The sequence below is a fragment of the Malania oleifera genome, chromosome 6 (genome assembly GCF_029873635.1).
Source record: "Malania oleifera isolate guangnan ecotype guangnan chromosome 6, ASM2987363v1, whole genome shotgun sequence".
NCBI classification, from domain to species: Eukaryota; Viridiplantae; Streptophyta; class Magnoliopsida; order Santalales; family Ximeniaceae; genus Malania; species Malania oleifera.
In genome coordinates this window covers 65,711,428-65,730,317 of record NC_080422.1, presented here as the reverse complement: position 1 = coordinate 65,730,317, position 18,890 = coordinate 65,711,428, and the positions used below count along the sequence as shown (strand labels likewise).

At 37.7% G+C, this 18,890-nt stretch overlaps 1 protein-coding gene across 2 annotated transcripts; it reads right to left on the bottom strand.

Moving 5' to 3' along the window:
• Positions 1-9,477: 9,477 nt before the first annotated feature.
• Positions 9,478-12,084, bottom strand: LOC131157168 (WAT1-related protein At4g30420-like). 2 transcript variants are annotated; one of them, XM_058111119.1, is made up of 7 exons: positions 11,705-12,084; positions 11,554-11,625; positions 11,312-11,428; positions 10,717-10,945; positions 10,484-10,642; positions 10,225-10,376; positions 9,478-10,081 (listed from the first exon to the last, which is right to left on the bottom strand). In XM_058111119.1, the coding sequence occupies exons 1-7, from the start codon at positions 11,884-11,886 to the stop codon at positions 9,859-9,861; spliced, it is 1,134 nt and encodes a 377-aa protein (XP_057967102.1). In that variant the 5' UTR covers positions 11,887-12,084; the 3' UTR covers positions 9,478-9,858. The 2 variants fall into 2 exon arrangements, with proteins under 2 accessions (XP_057967102.1, XP_057967104.1); XM_058111121.1 differs by having other exon boundaries at positions 11,554-11,622.
• Positions 12,085-18,890: the final 6,806 nt, after the last annotated feature.

Below are 18,890 nucleotides of genomic sequence, written 5' to 3'. Positions count from 1 at the left end.
CAACCACTTGACCAAGGAATTTGTTGTTTCACCGAGCAAAAGAGAAACTATCCTTCTTCACATCCAGAGTGTTTCCCCTCAGCCTGTCGAACACCTTCTATAGATGCTCTTCATGTTTCCTCTGAAACAACATCGATGCTCCCAACGGTGTTTTGGAAGGACGAACACATCCCGCTTCCAATTCATCAAGTTGCTTCCCCAACTCTACTATCTCTCGAGGCGCAATCCGACATGGCCCTTTAGCAGGTGGTTTCACTCCTGATAACAACTCGATCTCATCCTCCACAGTCCGTCATGAAGGAAAATTGTGAAGCAGCTTATCCGGAAACACCTCCTTATACTCATCCAACACCGCTTGGATGGTCGTAGGCTCCAGCTCTTGGCCTACTTCTTTGTCTACCACAACCGTCACCCTGACCCAATCCCTCATTGAGTTGTATAGCTGAAAGGGACTTCCCATCGTCTCCTTTTGTTGCAGCAACTAGCACCATGCACGAGTGATCTCCCATTAGACACAGGAAACCAGGCGAAGGCATCAGCACTGCCCTCGTCCCCCTTAGGAACTCCATTCCTAGAAAGACTGGAAAGTCATCCAATGGCACTGCTGTGAAATTTGCATGACCTTCCCACTGTCCAAGCTTTATAGTCACTTGCTTAGCTTCTCCTAGAGTAGGCTGGGCTACATAGTTAACTGCTTTCATGCGTCCTGTATCCTTCTCTAAGGATAAGTTGAGTCTCCATGCTTCCAATTGCGAAACAAAATTATGAGTAGCCCTTGTATCCCCTATAGCGTGAGTACTCTTCCCATTTATCCTCAAGTCCACAAATATTAACCCTTTTGCTCGTGTAACTTTTGGTGTTTTTTCCTGCTTTTCCAATGCGCTCACCAGCCGCACCGAACCCATCCTCAGGGTATCATCCTCTTCCTCATCGTCTTCCACTGCCTGCTCTGCAATGCAAGCCTGTGAAGCGTTAAGTGATGCTTTGTGAGGGCACTCAAAAACTCTATGAGGCCCACTACACAAGTAGTACGAAATTTTACTCTTCCCCTTTTTATTGGGTTGGTTGAACTCTTGAGACGATGAAGCTTCCTTTGAGGTTGATGATTTAGAGTCGGCTCCCCCACTCTTGGGTTTTCCATTCTTGAAAGACTTTCCATTGTTTCCCTCTCTGCCAAACCATTTGGACGAAGCGGTATAATCACCAGCGTAGCCAATCAAGCGTTCTACAGCTGCTTGTGCAGTTGACAAGTCTTGAACCCTTTGCCTATGAAGTTTAGTTCTTGCCCACGGTTTCATCCCCTCAATAAAATAGAACAACTTGTCCTTCTCCGACATATCCCAGATGTCCAACATTAAAGTAGAAAATTGTTTCACATGTTCGCTAATTGACCCCGTATGCTTGAGATCTCTCAATTTTATCCTTGCATTATACTCAACATTCTCAGGAAATAATTAGGCCTTGAGCTCTCTCTTCAAGTCTGCCCAACTATCAATTACGTAGCTTTCATTTTCAATTTATCTATACTTGGTACGCCACCATAGTTTGGCATCACCAATCAAGTACATGGTCGCCGTATCCACCTTTGCTTGTTCTGAGGCCATCCTCACAACGCGAAAGTACTACTCCACATCAAATAAGAAGTTTTCTAACTCCTTGGCTTCTCAGGCACCCCCATACGTCTTGGGTTCTAGCACCTTGGCCTTGCTAACTCTCGGAGTGTTGGAGTTTCCCATAGCAAGAACCATCACATTCATCTTTGCATCTAGATCTGCCATCCGAGCCTGCAAAGTTTCCACAGTGTGGTGAAAGTTCTCTGACATTTCACTTGTCAAACTTGCTTGATACTAATGTGATCCCATCACTTCATCAACAAGTCCCCTCAGTTGGGCCATCTCATTGGCCATATTGTTGGTTGTCTCTTCAACTTGTGCTTCCAGTGCACTGATTCTTTCAACATTGTTTGGTGCCATGGTCACTTACCAAATTTTCCCAAATCCAACGACGAAGGCAATTGAATTCACATAGCAACTCAACCTTGGGCTCTAACCAAGTGTCACCGACTTGGCTCTAATACCAAGTGTCACGGACTTGGCTCTGATACCAAATGTCACAGTCCGACTATTTTCACACCCTTGTGAAGGGCCGTGCGGCACTAGCTAAAGCACTCTTTTTTTAACTAGCCAGCCCATCGTTTACCAGCATTCATCCACGACGCACTTTCATTAACATTCATTTAGATAGCAGCGAAAACGGTAATCAATTCATGAAAGTCATGGCAAGCAAGCAGTAAACATTGAAGCAAACGTAATTCATTAACAAATCCTCCATTGACATGGTGTACTTAGCGAGGGAGGCAAGTAGGTTAAGCATGTTGACAATTGCTAGTGATTTTTACAATGATTAATGAACACTCACCCTCCCCTAAAGAGGTTTTTATGTAATTATCATCCTGGCACTAGGAAACATCAAAGTGACCGAGGAGTCATATTTCCTTATTTGGCATACAAAGACACTACTAGCAGAAAATAACCCTACACTAGTATTTACATGATGGAAACCCGTCCCAAGCACACAAGATAAGCAGTCACAGGCAAGCATAATGCCCTGAACAAGCTTAACTCGTGACAATTTGGCACAAAAAGGTAGAATTATAACCACCCTTTTCCTCTGCTTGGAGCTCTATTTTGTTGCCATAGACCTTCTCATACTTGAAGGGGACAACTTGCACAAGCTCTCTCCAAACTTTGCCTTAAAGTTTGGAGGTTTCACCATAAGAGGGAGGCATTTTTTTGTCTTGCTCGTAGCAGCCATGATCTTCCCTTCCACATGGCTCAATGACTTGGGTGTTCTTTCCTATGTCTCCGCCAGCGGAGTGCTCTCTTCTCTGGTTATTATTATGTGTGTTCTGTGCATCGGTGTAATGGGCGGCGTTGAGTTTCATGAGAAAGAATACCCATAAATTTAAATGGAATGCTCACTGCTCTCAGTTTGTACACATTTTGCTATGGCACCCATGCAGTGTTCCCTCTAATATATGCTTCAATGAGAAAGAAAAGCCAGTTATCTAAGGTATGGCTCTGGTATCTTGTACCACCTTTAAAAGGGATTGCTTTAAAGGGTCAGCTCTTTCTAAAGAATGCCCTCAATTTTATATGGTCTCCAGGAGTTGTCTTGTTCCCTGAGGCTTTGTTTGGGACATGGATTTCAAGCCATAGGCTGAATTTTAATTCAATTTCAATTTTACAAACTCTTTAACATGTTGAGATTGGTATATATGGTCATCTATAGATCTACAATTCACAAGAGTTTCTATTTTTCCTTCACTATTTTCTTATGCATGTTTTGTCCAAATTGCAGGTGTTGCTTCCAAGTTTTGTTGTCTGCACAAGCATCTACTTGTCCATGGCCATACTGGGTTACCTCATCTACGGGCAAAATGTTTAATTGCAAATGACGGTGAACTTACCAAAAGATAAAGTCAGCTCGAAGGTAGCACTCTACACCATTTTAGCAGGCCCGATTGCCAAATAGTGCCAATTGCTACTGTGATTATAAGACGCTTCCCTGCTAACAACCGAAACAGTAGGGTGCTTACCATTTTAATCAGAATGGCTTGCTGATTAGCACTGGGGTTTTGGCCATAATGATTTATCTCTTCAGTCTGTAACTTCTCCCAGTGGAGCACTTCTTATTTCTTTTGTTTCCTTCTTGCTACGGTTCATTTGCTACTTGAAGATCTTTGGTAGATAATTGTCAACAATGCAAAAAGTTCCATGGGTGCAAGTTGAAATCAGAAGTCAATCTTCCATGACAATTCATGTGCGATTAGAGGCACATTGTCTCATTTTCTATTTTTTTCTTCTATTAATTAACTTAACTTCGACTGAATTCTAGTTGTTTATTTTTTGCCATTGTTTAATATTGTACAGCTTCCATGACTTATGTTCTCATATCTTCGCCCCTGTTGGGAAAATATTATATATGAACTAATTCCCATAAGTAAATCAATAGAGTAATGCAAACAATAAAAATTGAGACACAAGAAATTTAACGTGGTTCCCTCAAATGTTGAGGTACGTCCACGGGGTACGGCGGTCCAAATCCACTATCACCAAATATGTTGTACAAAGTGGATACAAAAGGCACAAGCCTTACAAATACACAAGAGTGTATAAATAAATGTAGCAAGATGGAAATGTCTCACCAAATATTCTGAACAAAGCTCCAAAGAACCAACCAAAAGATCACAATAAAAGAAAACCCAATATGCTGTAAATACTATGCAGCTGGAGACACACGAACAAGAAGAAGGAGCAGTAGGTAGCTGCACTGGAGAAGATGACCAGCGCTGGTGGGTGGGCGTGCAGCAGGTGCTGGCTGCAGGTGTTGGCTGCTGCAGGCGTTGGCTGCTAGTGATGAAAAACTGAGAGTCCAAAAAATGGCAGCAAGCAAGAAAAATGTAGATGAAACAAAAAAGGAGATGAAGGGGCAGCAACTCTAACTGTGCGTGAGGCCTTGGAGCCCAAAAACAAAAAACATGCTGCACTGTTTTTTTTTTTTTTTTTTTTTTATGGGAAGCCAACAACAACAATAAATAATGGTGCAACTTTCAAGCCAAGGACCCCACAATGAGGGATACCCAACAAATCTCCCCCTCCCGACTTATGGGGACGACTTAACCAATCCGGCCAAAACTCTACACTTCACATGCTTGTCTCTTGACAATGCTTTAGTCATCATATCCGAACCATTATCATCAGTGTGAATTTTTTCAAGATGTAATAATTTCTTATCCAACATATCCCGAATCCAATGATATCTAACATCAATATGTTTTGACTTTGAATGGAAGATAGAATTCTTACTCAAGTGAATTGCACTTTGGCTATCACAATAAAGAACATACCTTTCTTGTTCCATCCCCAACTCTTTCAAAAATCTCTTCAACCAAAGCAATTCTTTGCAAGCTTCCGTAATGGCAATAAACTCGGCTTCCGTAGTAGATAGAGCAACACATTTCTGTAATTTAGATTGTCATGCCACAGCTCCCCCTGCAAAAGTCATCAAATAACCCGAAGTGGATTTTCTAGAATCAATATCACCGGCCATGTCGGCATCCGTGAATCCATGAAGTGTAGATTTACCATTTCCAAAACACAAGCACGCCTTTGAAGTGCCTCTAAGGTATCGGAGAATCCATTTTACCGCTAACCAATGCTCCTTTCCTGGATTAGAGAGAAACCGACTAACAACTCCAACACCATAAGCTAAATCTGGTCTTGTGCAAACCATTGCATACATTAAGGAACCAACGGCCGAAGCATAAGGAATTTTCTTCATCTCTTCCTTATCTTTCTCACTTGTAGGACTTTGTTTTGAACTAAACTTGAAGTGACTAGCAAGTGGGCAACCAACGGGTTTTGCTTTATCCATATTGAACTTCTTAAGCACTTTTTCAATATAACTTTCTTGAGACAACCAAACTTGCCCTTTTTCACGATCACGAACAATTCTCATGCCAATAATTTGTTTTGCTGGTCCCAAGTCTTTCATAGCAAAAGACTTGCTCAACTCCAACTTCAATTTGTCAATCTTGGAGAAGTCTTGTCCTACAATGATCATATCGTCAACATAGAGTAACATAGTCACTTGATGGATATTTAGATGAAGGTCTTGACTCTCTTGAAGACCTTCTCAATTGAGCTTGCTCTTGAACTTGTTGCTCCTCCTCATTTTCATCTTCAACATCATTAGGAATTTCATCATTTCCAATATCTTCAAGAGGTGGAAGAACGTCTTCCATATTTTCATCATGTGCCAAAGGTGGAGAAGGTAAGTCTAAGTCAACAAAATCATTCCCATCTGATCGTGGTTGCTCAACCGTGCCAAAATCTTCAATTGTTTGATCTTCAAAAAATACAACATCTCGGCTTCTAACAATTTTCTTGTCAACTGGATCCCACAATCTGTATCCAAATTCATCATGCCCATAGCCAAGAAAAATACATTGCATTGTCTTGTCATCAAGTTTGGATCTTTCATCTTTTGGAATGTGAACAAATGCACGACAACCAAACACTTTCAAGTGATCATAAGTAACATCCTTACCTTTCCAAATTTTTTCAAGAACTTCACCAAGTAAAGGAGTTGAAGGGGACAAATTAATCAAGTCCGCCGCCGTCCTCATTGCTTCACCCCAAAATGATTTTGGCAACTTCGCATGAGAGAGCATACATCTCATTCTCTCTAGTATAGTGCGGTTCATCCTTTCAGCAATACCATTTTGTTGAGGGGTTTTCTTAACGGTCTTTTGATGTCTAATTCCTTGGCTGTAACAATATGCATCAAATGGGCCAATGTACTCTCCACCATTATCCGAGCGCACACATTTCACCTTCTTTCCAGTCTCTCTTTCAACTTTAACCTGAAAATGCTTAAACACATCTAAGACTTGATCTTTAGTCTTCAAGGTGTAAGCCCAAACTTTTCTTGACCAATCATCAATAAAGGTAACAAAGTAAAGTGCACCACCATGAGATTTAACTTTCAAAGGACCACATACATCTGAATGTATCAAATCTAAAACATTAGATTTTTTAGTAACAAAGTTTGCACGAAAAGGAGCTCTATGTTGCTTACCGGCCAAACAATGAACACAAGCTTAAAGAGAGATACCTTTCATCCCGGGTAGGAGCTTCTTTTTGAACAAAAACTGCATTCCTTTTTCACTCATGTGCCCAAGCCGCTTATGCCACAAATCGGTGGAAGAGTGATTTTCAATTGCATTCACAACACTATTACCAATTTTACCTTGCATCATATAAAGTGTACCGGTTTTCTTGCCTTTAGCCACCACCAAATTACCCTTTGTGAGCTTCCATTTTCCATCACCAAAATGATTGTCAAACCCTTCATCATCAAGCTTTCCGGTAGATATCAAATTTAGTCGAATATCGGGTACATGTCTCACATCTTTGAGTACCAACTTGCATCCCAAATTTGTTTCCAAACAAACATTTCCAATGCCAACAATTTTTGATAGACCTTCATTTCCCATCCGAACAACTCCATAATTTCCTTTGGAATAAGAAGTGAAGAAATCTCCCCGAGAAGTGACATGGAATGATGCACCAGAATCAATAACCCAATCAGTCTCTTGACTTGTCAAATTAATGCAGCTATCATCACAAACAACCATAAGATCACCATCAGATGTAACTGAAGTTGTGTCTTCATGCTTTTTCTCAAAATTTTTCTCTTTGTTTTGCTCCTTGAATTTCAATTTTCTACACTCCCGCTTCATATGCCCCTTTTTATGACAATAGTGACACTCAATATCTTTCTTCGAAACTGAGTTGGACCGACCTCTTGATTTATCATTACTGTGAGAATATCTGCTTTTACTTCTGCCTCTCCCCCGTTTTTCTGTCACAAATTCCTCTAAATGAGAAGAGCCAACTGATTTTCTTCTAATTTCTTCATTCAACAAGCTGCTAGTTACTTGGTAACAATTCCATCGGGAGCCGAATTACTAACAGTCACAACCAAAGTCTCCCAACTTTCCGGCAAAGAGCTAAGAAGCATTAAGGCCTGCAATTCATCATCAAAAACTATTTTCATGGTAGCAAGCTGATTGATAATATTTTTCATCTCATTCAAATGTTCGGTAATAAGACCACCATCTTTATATTTCAAATTCACCAATTTTCGAAAAAGAAAGGCTTTATTTGTAGCCGATTTTCTATCATAAAGACCCTCTAATTTTTTCCACAATTTATGTGCCGAAGTTTCAATAGAAACATGATGAAAAACACTATCATCAATCCATTGCCGAATAACACCAACGTTTTTCCTATTAAGCCTATTCCACTCATCATCACTCATGTCTTTAGGCTTTCGGCTATCACCCTCAATAGGCCCATCAAAATCTTTGCAAAATAAAAGATCTTGCATTTTTTTTTTCCAAGTTACCCAATTGCTTCCATTGAAGCTAATCATACGGCCAACATTACCATCCATGATTTACACAAATTTAATGCGTACAAATAACACGGCTTTGATACCACTTATTGGGAAAATATTATATATGAACTAATTCCCACAAGTAAATCAATTGAGTAATGCAAACAATAAAAATTGAGACACAAGAAATTTAACATGGTTCCCTCAAATGTTGAGGTACGTCCACGGGGTACGGCGGTCCAAATCCACTATCACCAAATATGTTGTACAAAGTGGATACAAAAGGCACAAGCCTTACAAATACACAAGAGTGTATAAATAAATGTAGCAAGATGGAAATGTCTCACCAAATATTCTGAACAAAGCTCCAAAGAACCAACCAAAAGATCACAATAAAAGAAAACCCAATATGCTGTAAATACTATGCAGCTGGAGACACACGAACAAGAAGAAGCAGCAGCAGGTAGCTGCACTGGAGAAGATGACCAGCGCTGGCGGGTGGGCATGCAGCAGGTGCTGGCTGCAGGTGTTGGCTGCTGCAAGCGTTGGCTGCTAGTGATGAAAAACCGAGAGTCCAAAAAATGGCAGCAAACAAGAAAAATGCAGATGAAACAAAAAAGGAGATGAAGGGGCAACAACTCTAACTGTGCCTGAGGCCTTGGAGCCCAAAAACAAAAAACATGCTGCACTGTTTTTTTTTTTTTTTTATGGGAAGCCAACAACAGCAATAAATAATGGTGCAACTTTCAAGCCAAGGGCCCCACAAGGAGGGACACCCAACAGCCCCTTCACACGCCTAACTTTGTAATGTATTTGACTTATTAAACTGGATCTGAATCAATAGCTCACGGGGAAGGAATTTTAAATTGTGTTCTGAATGACTCTATGACTGATATGTTTAGATTAGAAGTTAATATATCCCCAATGCATGGTAAATTAATGGGCATCATACAACTTATCAACATAAAGAAAAGCCTCGTAGTCCATTGTAGCTCATAAGTCTTAACTAACTATTATTTCATGTTCATGTTTTGTCCAAAGAATTAATCCTCTACTGTTTTAAATTTAATATACAAATGGACTTTTTTTTTACTGCCAATAGCACTGTAAGATTTGTGCTGTCATGAATTAATGGAATATCTATAAAAGAGACATCAGGAGTGAAATTATATGCTCACTATTAGCTACTGTTCACTTGAGTCACTTTGTTGATTTGAACCAACCTGGCAAATGGCCTGACCCTGTCTTTGGGGGCTTGGAGTTCAGCTAAGAATTTGACTGATATGGACAAAATAACATATAAAATTGTATTGATATTTGTTCAATTCCACAAATCCAAATCCTGAGCCTGGAATTTATACTTCCAAATGCTATCTGAGAGTTTTAGCGTTGGAGCACATAATTTTTAGTATTTTGGGCCCTACCATAAACTTCATCAAACTTATCACTTGCATCATAATTACTGCAAGATGCACATAGAGTATGGTACCGGGCAGGTAGAAATTCCTTGAGTGGCTTGAGAACCTTGTGAGCTGATTTTCTATTCAACTACTGAACAAATTCAAGGAAATAGAAGGAATTTTAGGATCTCACACAATTGCAACAACCCAGAAGAAGCATAATGTAAACTAGAACAGAATAATACAGACAGAACATACTGGGCGGGTAGAATTTTTTTGAACAACTTGAAAATCTTGAGAGCTGAACCTTCTGTTGATCTACTGAAGAAGTTCTGGGAAAGAGAAGGAATCTCATTATCTTACAAAATTGGTCCAACCCAAAATGAGTACAACATAAACTAGAACAGGATAATTGGGACAGGACACAAAATCCTATTCCATTCTAATCAAAACTAAGTGAAATTGTGAAACGCATTTGTGGTTTCCATGTCATCTAACATAAATCAACTTTGGTTGATTTATCAGACAAAAAAGGCTGCTCCAAATCGCTTTTACAGTTAATCTTGTCCAAGTATTCATCCATCGACACTTTCACCATCCCACTCTGATCATTTCGTAGCTTCGGATCCTTCTGCCCCTTGATCTCGTCAAGGTCTCTTGCTTTACCCCATAGCACAACATACAAACCGATAATCACAGCAAATGCACCTGCCAAACTGAACAAAAGATCGGATTTTAACATACCCAACAAGAAAAGTGCAAGCACAACACAGGCTAGCCTTTTTTTTTCCTCTCTTCGTAGAATGGTTGTTTAAGTCTTTATTGTTAAACAATATTGAGTTTTGATTTACTGCATTACCCTCCAGTGTATATCTCCTCGTGCAGGAATATAGAAGCGATGGTGGTCACAATAACCGTGCATAGAGGATTGAACATCGCAGAGTATACGGGACCCCTTTTGGAAATGCACCAGGCTTGAACAAAGAAGCAGATCCCAGACCCTATAATCCCCTACTCAAAGTAGTTCCAAATGTGGATATTCAAATAGATACTGATAAATTCAAATCAAATTTTCATTTGAAAATTGTCCAAATTTTAACATATTAATAAATACTCACTGCATACAAACAGCATGCAATTTCAACATTTGAATGCAGAATCCATGCCTCCAGGTCTTGGTCGAAGAACAATGTAACTATTCCCGATAGTATTGTAGAGAAGGAACACATCCAGGCTGAAAACGAAAGGCTATCGGGATAACATTCCGAAATGGGAACCTGTATAAAAATTGAATGGAAGTTGATGAACGAAGTATTTGGCCTACAGAGAAAAGGAATTTGAGAGCCAATACCTGCAAAATGAGCCAAAATGACCAGCAGCAAGCGCTTCCAAAGAGAAATAGACAACCCAGCAACCAATTCTCACCTCCCAATCCAAATGCTGAGGTTTTGTGTATAACCTCCATGTTGAGTAGCTTTGGTCCTCTGAGCAGTGCCATGGAAATAGCTCCGCTCACGCATAACACAGTCCCTAATATCTTGGCCATACTTCTCAGGCTTTCCATGCTTATTTTCTCCATGCTGATCAATTCAGATGGAACCGAAACATGTTAAAAGCCTCTGAAGTAACAAAAGGAGATGAAAATAATTTAATCTCTAGAAAGACGAGCTTCGTAATTCATTACTTATTAAGAACACCAAGGCCTAGAATTAATTCATCCATGCGTGTATACAGCTGAATCAGTTTTGGATGCAATTCAATGTCTCTTTTGTCCTTTTCCGTTTTTCGGGAGGGGAGGGGAGGGGCGGGGTGGGTTTGTTAACGTGAATTTTAAATCTGATAGAAGAGATTAAAAGCGCCTAGGTAGTGCTGGAAAATGTCCCATATGAACAGCAAGAACAATTGAAGAATATGGACTCGGTGGCCTTCTGCAGTCCCGTACGTACCCAGCAAAGGATGCCATTACAAAGGTGATAGCAGGGATTAGGTTGGCCATTGCGCTTGCTGTCGATGATGAGGCTAAGTACAGACCCTCAAAGTAGATATTCTGATTTATGGTTACACTGTCACAGAAATCAGTGAAGATTTATAAACTGTAAGAGCATGCATACGTACGCGCTAAATACCATCCCCTTGACCATTAACTAAAGAAGAAAAATAAACTCAGTTCCCATATATCGAATTCTACCCAATGAGAGAGGCCAGAAATATCAGAGAAAAACTTCTTAGTCCCAAAGAACACCTGCTGGGCTTTCTCCTGCTAAAAAAAACAATTATATATAATTAGAGAGAGAGAGATGAATAAAGGTACACATATATATACACATACACATACATACCTTCTTGAAATATAAGCAGTGGGGGCAAGGATGATGGTGGCCATGGCTTGCCTGTAGACAACAAACACTCTGGGACTCATTCCCTGCAGAAGGGCAATTCTAGTGAAGAGAGCAAGCCCTGCATAGGCAAACTGAATCCCAATCATGGCCATTACAGGCTTGTGCTCCTCCATTCCTCCCATTCAAATCAAATGATCAATATCACTTGGTGTCTCTCTCTCTGTATATTATATGCCAAAACTCAAAAGAGTAGTACTGGGTCAATAGCTGTACATACAAGCAAGCCTATATGTATGCAGATAGATGCAGAGATGCGCAAACTCGGAAATAAAAACGGAAACTTATATAGAATTGGTTGAGCAAAACTTTCGACACAGTTCAATTTTTTATTCCTTTTCTACCGATTATTTTATGTTTGTGTTTGTGGGGCTTCCCTGTGCACAAACAAACAAAACAATGAGTTGTATGATTTACTGCTAGAAAAATTGAAGAGTTACTTGAAAACACTAAATGATTTATGCTATATATAAATTATAAGTACAAGTTGTAGATTATTCCATGTACAAAAATAGCATTACCTTTAAAAAATATAGAACAAATAATTATAGTTATATTTTAAATAATTTTTTGAACTTGAAAATGGGGTATGACTTGCATTTGATTATTTTATCACTTGAATTAGATGATTTATTGCTATTCCTAACCAATAATTAGCATTCACAGTTAAAATGTCGTCGTTGATTTGTTAATGATCTTTGAATTTTTTTATTTTTTATTTTTAAACTAAAATTAATTCTTGATTTATTAAAAAGAAGTTGAATCCATCACATAATCTCTTGGTTTGGTGGCATCTAGGAGGGTCTGAAGGACTCGTTTAGCTTCGAACCCCAGTGACAAAAAAATCTTTGTCACTTCTAAAATATAAAACCAATAAAAAATTGTACATTTCAATTAAAGAATTGAAAACAATAGAACAAATTTAAGTAAAAAGATGTTTATAATGATATATATCTGTATATTTGTATCCTCTGTGGCATCATCTTGGATTGGACTCTGGAAAAATGCCTAACATTATACAGAGCAGCAAAGATAAATATAGTAAACAAAGTTGTACACTTTAAAAAAAAAAGTCCTCATATAATAAAATAAGACTTATTTGAAATTAGAAGAAATTTATTGTCTAATTAGTTAATCAATAAGAAAACAAAAAAAGTAGCCATTAAGTGAAAAGTCATATTAGCATAGCAATTTTGGTAGATTTTATAAAAAGTGCTGCAAACTTAAAGTACTTTTCTAAACAATTGAATTCTTTTTAAGAATATACAGTAATATTCAAAATACAGTCATAGATACGTGGAAGAAATTGGTTGTAGGCAAAATTAAGTAATAATATTAATAATAACAAAAAAAATAATAAGAAAAAAAAAAAAAAGGAATGACACAGCACTAACACCCAATTGGCAAAGCAATTAAGAGAAGATCAAGTTGCAATAATATTTATTTATGATAGATTGATAGATGAACATGTCAATAGAAGAAAAAGAAAATAGGGGGGTTCCCAATATAAAGATCAGCTTCTAACAATAGAATTAATCCCTAAAACTAAATTTTTTATCTCTTTTTCTTTTAATTGTCGGTTTTGAGCATCATTCTTCATAGAGAACTTTGGAAGCAATTAGAGGAAAATGCAAGAGATCAACTTCCTCATTGCCATAATCTGGAATACTCAAATTTCCACCAACTCCCTTGGAGTGTTTAAAAAGGTACAAATAATGAGTCTATGAGTCATGCATTAGCTAGCAAAATTGGCTTAGTGCTAGCCTCGCTGTTTAAGAGAAGACTTTGAGAAAAATATTAATGAAAAAATAATATTTTTGTATGCATTTAATTTCATTCAGGCCCACTTTGAGTTTTTGCAGTCTCTCACTTAGGGTCTTTTTATCTCTTTTAAGGAGTCTATGAGTCAAGATTTTCTTCAATAAGGCTTTTTGGCCATAATCAATGTTTTTTTTTTTGCATCATTTTCATTACTTGTAGATTAATCTCATTTTTTCATTAAACAGGACCTTCAAAATTCCCTTAATTGTTTTCATTTAGGTCTTAAGAAATTATAAAATAAAATAAAAAGTTCTTCTTTGGGTACCAAAATGCAAAATAAAATAAAATAAAATAAAATGTTGGGGATGTGACTCATATTCAGAGCAGATGTATCGAAGAAAACTACGTGACACGAGGGACAAAGGGAGAGCGGCAAGGTGTTTTCTTCTACTCTTCTTGTTGAGACATTGTTAAAAAAGATGTCTTGGAGGCGACAAAAAAGTTTTTTTAGGGCACTCCTCTTTCTAGGTTCTTTTCCTCTTCGTTTATTGTTTTAATTTCACAGGTGGACAATCCTTCTAACTTTGATAAATTCCAGCCTATTAGTTTATGCTCTGTGGCTTACAAATTTTTTTTCAAGATTATTGTTTTTAGAATAACTGAGATTGTTGATAAATTGGTCTCACATGAGCAAGGTGCTTTTATTCCCGGATGCAGTATTTTTGAGAATATTACGCTTGCACAAGAAATGGTTCATTCTTTGCACAAACAAATGGCTGGTGGCAATGTGATGGTAAAATTGGATATGGCTAATGCTTATGACAGAGTAAATTGGAATTTTTTGTTGGAAGTGCTTAAGGCTTTTGGCTTCTCTGAGAGGTTTTGCAAGCTCATAAAAAATTATGTGGAGTTTCCGAGGTTTTCCGTTGTGATGAACAAAACTTTTAAAGGGTTTTTTCAATCAACTAGAGGCTTGAGGTAAGGGGATCCACTTTCTCCTTATTTATTCATCATAATGGAGAAGGTTTTGACAATGTTGCTTAGGAAAATCTATGAGACAGGTCATATTGAACAATTTAATCATCTGATTGAGGCCCTTTGATTTCGCATTTGTTTTATGTGGATGATATTCTTATTTTTGTAAATGGTGGGAAAATGGTAGGTGTATAGGTGCCATAGCGGAGGAGATGGAGGTACTATGTAAGGATCAAGTGAGGGAGTTGGTGGTGCTCCTAAAGAGGGAGAGGGAGATAGGCTACAAGTGGGCAAGTATTTTTATTTTTATGAGTGACATGCTAATTGTTGGAAAAGTTTTGACTAAGGTGAATCAGTCAAGGACTTTGTTGAGAAAGAAAGTAGATATGAAGGTGTTAAGTGCTCCCAAAAGTGTTCTTGGGTTGGAGATTCATGAGGTTAAAGTTACAATGATATTGGGAGTATCTCAGGGTGACTTTGTAGTTATTGCTGCGGGGAGATTGGTGTTATCTCAAAGCGGCTGTATGGACAAAACTAAATGGAAATTGTGGTTATTTGAAGTTGAATTTTGGGATCAGGTGTTGGTGAGGTTTAGTGTTGACCTCATAGGTCATACCCGATTTTCAAAATGATAAATACTCTTAGTATTTGATGACTTTAAAATTTGTGTGCAGGATCATACTAAGCTCAAACATATTGATGGCACACGGTAACTTGGAAAAGAATGAAGACCCCTGCATGCTCATTTGTTGTAATTTATATTTACATTCTTTTGGGTTTTTAATATCTATTTAAGCCAAGGTCTGTAATAATTGATGCATATCATGCATATAGGAACCATAAGCTCAAATGAACTTAGACAAGACTTCTGTCGACTAACACCATATTTTTTGGACTAACTTAAAGACCTTAGAAAGACCATAGTCCCAGAACTTGCACTTAATATAGTCCCCAATATCACATATACTATCAGGGGAAGAAATTGAAGTAAAAATGGACTTATAGGTAAGAATTGTGAGGCTTCGCGTGATCGAACCTCAGGTGTTCAAAACACCTCAGGCGACCAAACCCTTGACAAGTCAACTTGTTGACTTGAGTTTCGGGTGATCGAACCATTTTGAACGTATCATCCACGGGCTATCTAACCTTGTTTTTAAATTTTCCCACTAACTCACCAACTCAAACTTCACGTTCAAAATTTCCTCAGACTACTGAACACATGGATTCGACAAACCGAACTCGGGTTTGGATACTCGAATCTCGGATAGTGTGGTAATCACCTTGGTTTAACAAACCAAACCCATGCTCACGCGACCGAATTTCAAAAACTAATTTTTTACATTGTCTCTGTTCAGGCGACTGAATCGTGGTTCAGCCACCCGAAACTCTCAGGTTGTTTTATATTTTTATCGCAGTTAAGAAAGTTAAACGGGGTTAATTTCCTTAAATAGTTTTAAAACAATTTTAATTATTACCCCTATGTCCCCAACGTCTATAATTTTGCCTATGCTTATATATACAAGCTCATTTGCAAAATTATGATGAGATTAGCACCTAGATTATCTTGAAAAATCCTCTGAATTTTGAGTGCTCATATTTTATATGCCAAGCCAAATTAACTCTTTCTTTGTGATTCCCTTGACAAACCTAGTCTCCAAAAGAGTGTTAGTATGTGATCAAGATTAGCTACTCTTGCTCAAAACTCTCTTTGATATATTAACTGTTTAATTTTATTTGAGAGTTTTAGCTAAGGTTTTTGCCCCGGTTCAACTAATATTCTTTGCGTGGGAAAACTTGTAGCTAGTGGGTCTTTGCATCCCCATTGCAAGACTCACTTGGCTTGTGTTTTTTGATTGTGTGAATATTTTAACAAACATTCTTTTCAAACATCTCTTGAGCTACATTTTGAGAAAATCATTTAAGATATTTTTGTACACCCTTATTGCAACTCTTTGAAACACTTGCTGTGATTGATTAACATTAACTGTTAGTTTCAAATATAGATTATTTGCACACTCTTTGAGGTTATTACACATTGAAATTTGTAAAAGTGTAGCTGAGCACATTGCATAGAGCTTATAGTTTCTATATTCTGTTGAAGTGCATTGATTATACTGTGCTGAATCGGTACATAGTCTGCTTAGTTAAGAAACACTTATTTGTACGCAAATTTTCATACATTTGTTGTATTCCAGGCATAGGTCTAAAGAAGGAGACTAACCATATTGAATAGTCCCGGATTGGCTTAGACCCAGTTAGGAAAGTTAGGTCCATCCTGGTAAGGTATGGTTGTAGGTTAACGTCAACCTTGTGAATTGACCTAGTTGTAATCGGTGCCGCTCCACCAATTAAGTGAGCATTAGTGGAATCCTTGAGCTTACAAGATAGAGGCTTGAACATAGGTAGTATTGGATGAGAGAAAAAGGAATTAAAAAAAATAAGGTTTCAGCAAGGTCTCGTCGACGAGTGTAGAGTGCTCATTGACGAGCAGGCCTCTCGGACTCGTCGATGGGGATGTGTGTCTCATCGATGAGAAATTATTGAGAGGGCTATTTTCAGGGCCTGAAACTCATCGACGAGGATTAAGTATTCATCAACAAACTCTCTTCATGGACTCATCGATGAGGTGACGCGTCTCGTTGACGAATCTAAATTTTATAAATATGCCAACTCCGAATTTTTTGCAAGAAAAATTTCAGGATCCCTCTCTCTCTCTCTCTCTCTCTCTCTCTCTCTCTCTCTCCTACATCTCTCTCACCTTCTTTCTTCGATTCTGGCTCCGTCCTTCACTGGTTTGACGATTGGAAACCACCACGCTACTCTTGGGAAGATTCTCTTTAAGTTTGTTAGAGTAGTTCGTTGGTTAGGCCAACTTGGGCACCATCCTAACATATGGGTAACTTAGTTATTTTAGGTTTTATAAGTTATTTAGTGTTGTTGGACTAGGGAAAATGCTTTAGATACTATTATACTGAAGTTTGGTTTGGAAAAATGTAATTTCAGGGTGTTGTGCTGGGGAACACATGGGTATAAATTTGGAGTATTTTGTGGGCTTCACAGTAAGATGGATAAGGGGATAAATTAAGTAAGTATTTTCATGAAATTATTTATTATTATACAATATTTATTTCCAGAAAAATATGTATGATTTAGAACTATGTTTGGGATTACTGTTGTTAAACAAGGAAATTATTTAAGCATGTTTTACATGAAAATATGATTTCTAAATTCATTATGAGTTTATAAGGTTATGTATATTTGCGTAGAATGAGTACAATATTTTTATGAAATTATGTTATATTGAAATATTATGAGTTTTCCCAGATAAGTATGCTATAGCAGTTTTCAAGAAAACCCTAAAAGCAGTACAGGAATTATGTTTAAAAGATTATGTTAAATAATGCAAGAATTTATGATTTTACATCATGGATTATGCCGGCAAAAATGTCGGGATTTTACGTTATGAATTATGCGGGCAAAAATGTCATTATTTTACGTTATGAGTTATGTTGGAAAAAATGCCGTGATTTTACGTTACGATTTATGTCGGTGCTAATGTCGTGATTATGTATGATATGTAAGAAATCATGAAATATGTTTATGTCAGATATTACTCTGAAATACAATACAACTATGTTTAATGTGGAATGTATTATATGTGATCAGAACCCGGATAGTTTAGTTCAATTTTATAAAGTACGGTACCGTAGCTATATGTTTATCATTATGAATATGTTAGTGCTACAACATATCATATGGGGAGTGTGGGAGATGGTAGTCGATGTGGCATTATGGGAGTATTGTAGTTCCCTTGGTAGTCTGACACAGGTGGAGCAGACCCCATCTTACTTACATACTTATATTTGTTTTAGTATGGTCGACCAACCATTGCTAGGTCTCGCCTTTGAGCCACACAACCCTGCCATGTTGGGGGGGAAGGTAAGACATGATGACAGCTAACTAACTATCTATCCTGGGTAATAATTCAAGTATGATATGATTATATAAGATGATTTCTCAGTAAAGAAATTTAGTACGTTATGCAATGTTATGATAAATCATGTTTTATTTCGATATGATACAACTGTTTATTCCCGTTATGAATTATGTACTTTATATATATATATATATATATGTATATATATATCACGAAAAATACTCATGTTGCCACACACTAATATTAGTTTGTCTCCCTTACTGAGAGATGTCTCACCCCAATATTACAAACATTTTGGAAAATCCAGGTAGGAGCGCGGATAGAGCACCATAACAGTAGAAGTGGATTGAGCTACCCTAAGATACATTTTGGTCTTTCGGGATGTATGTATATGCTTATGACATAATTATTAGAACTCTAGTATGGTTTCTGGTATTTATGGCATGTATATAATTT

What these genes read in the sequence shown, in the direction of transcription:
- LOC131157168 (XM_058111119.1), bottom strand. Translation starts at nt 11,886, where the DNA reads ATGGGAGGAATGGAGGAGCACAAGCCTGTAATGGCCATGATTGGGATT. An exon ending in ACTGCTTATATTTCAAGAAG is followed by an intron (nt 11,626 to 11,704) that starts GTATGTATGTGT and finishes TGTTTTTTTTAG; the next exon opens with CAGGAGAAAGCCCAGCAGGT. An exon ending in TTTCTGGCCTCTCTCATTGG is followed by an intron (nt 11,429 to 11,553) that starts GTAGAATTCGAT and finishes TTTCTGTGACAG; the next exon opens with TGTAACCATAAATCAGAATA.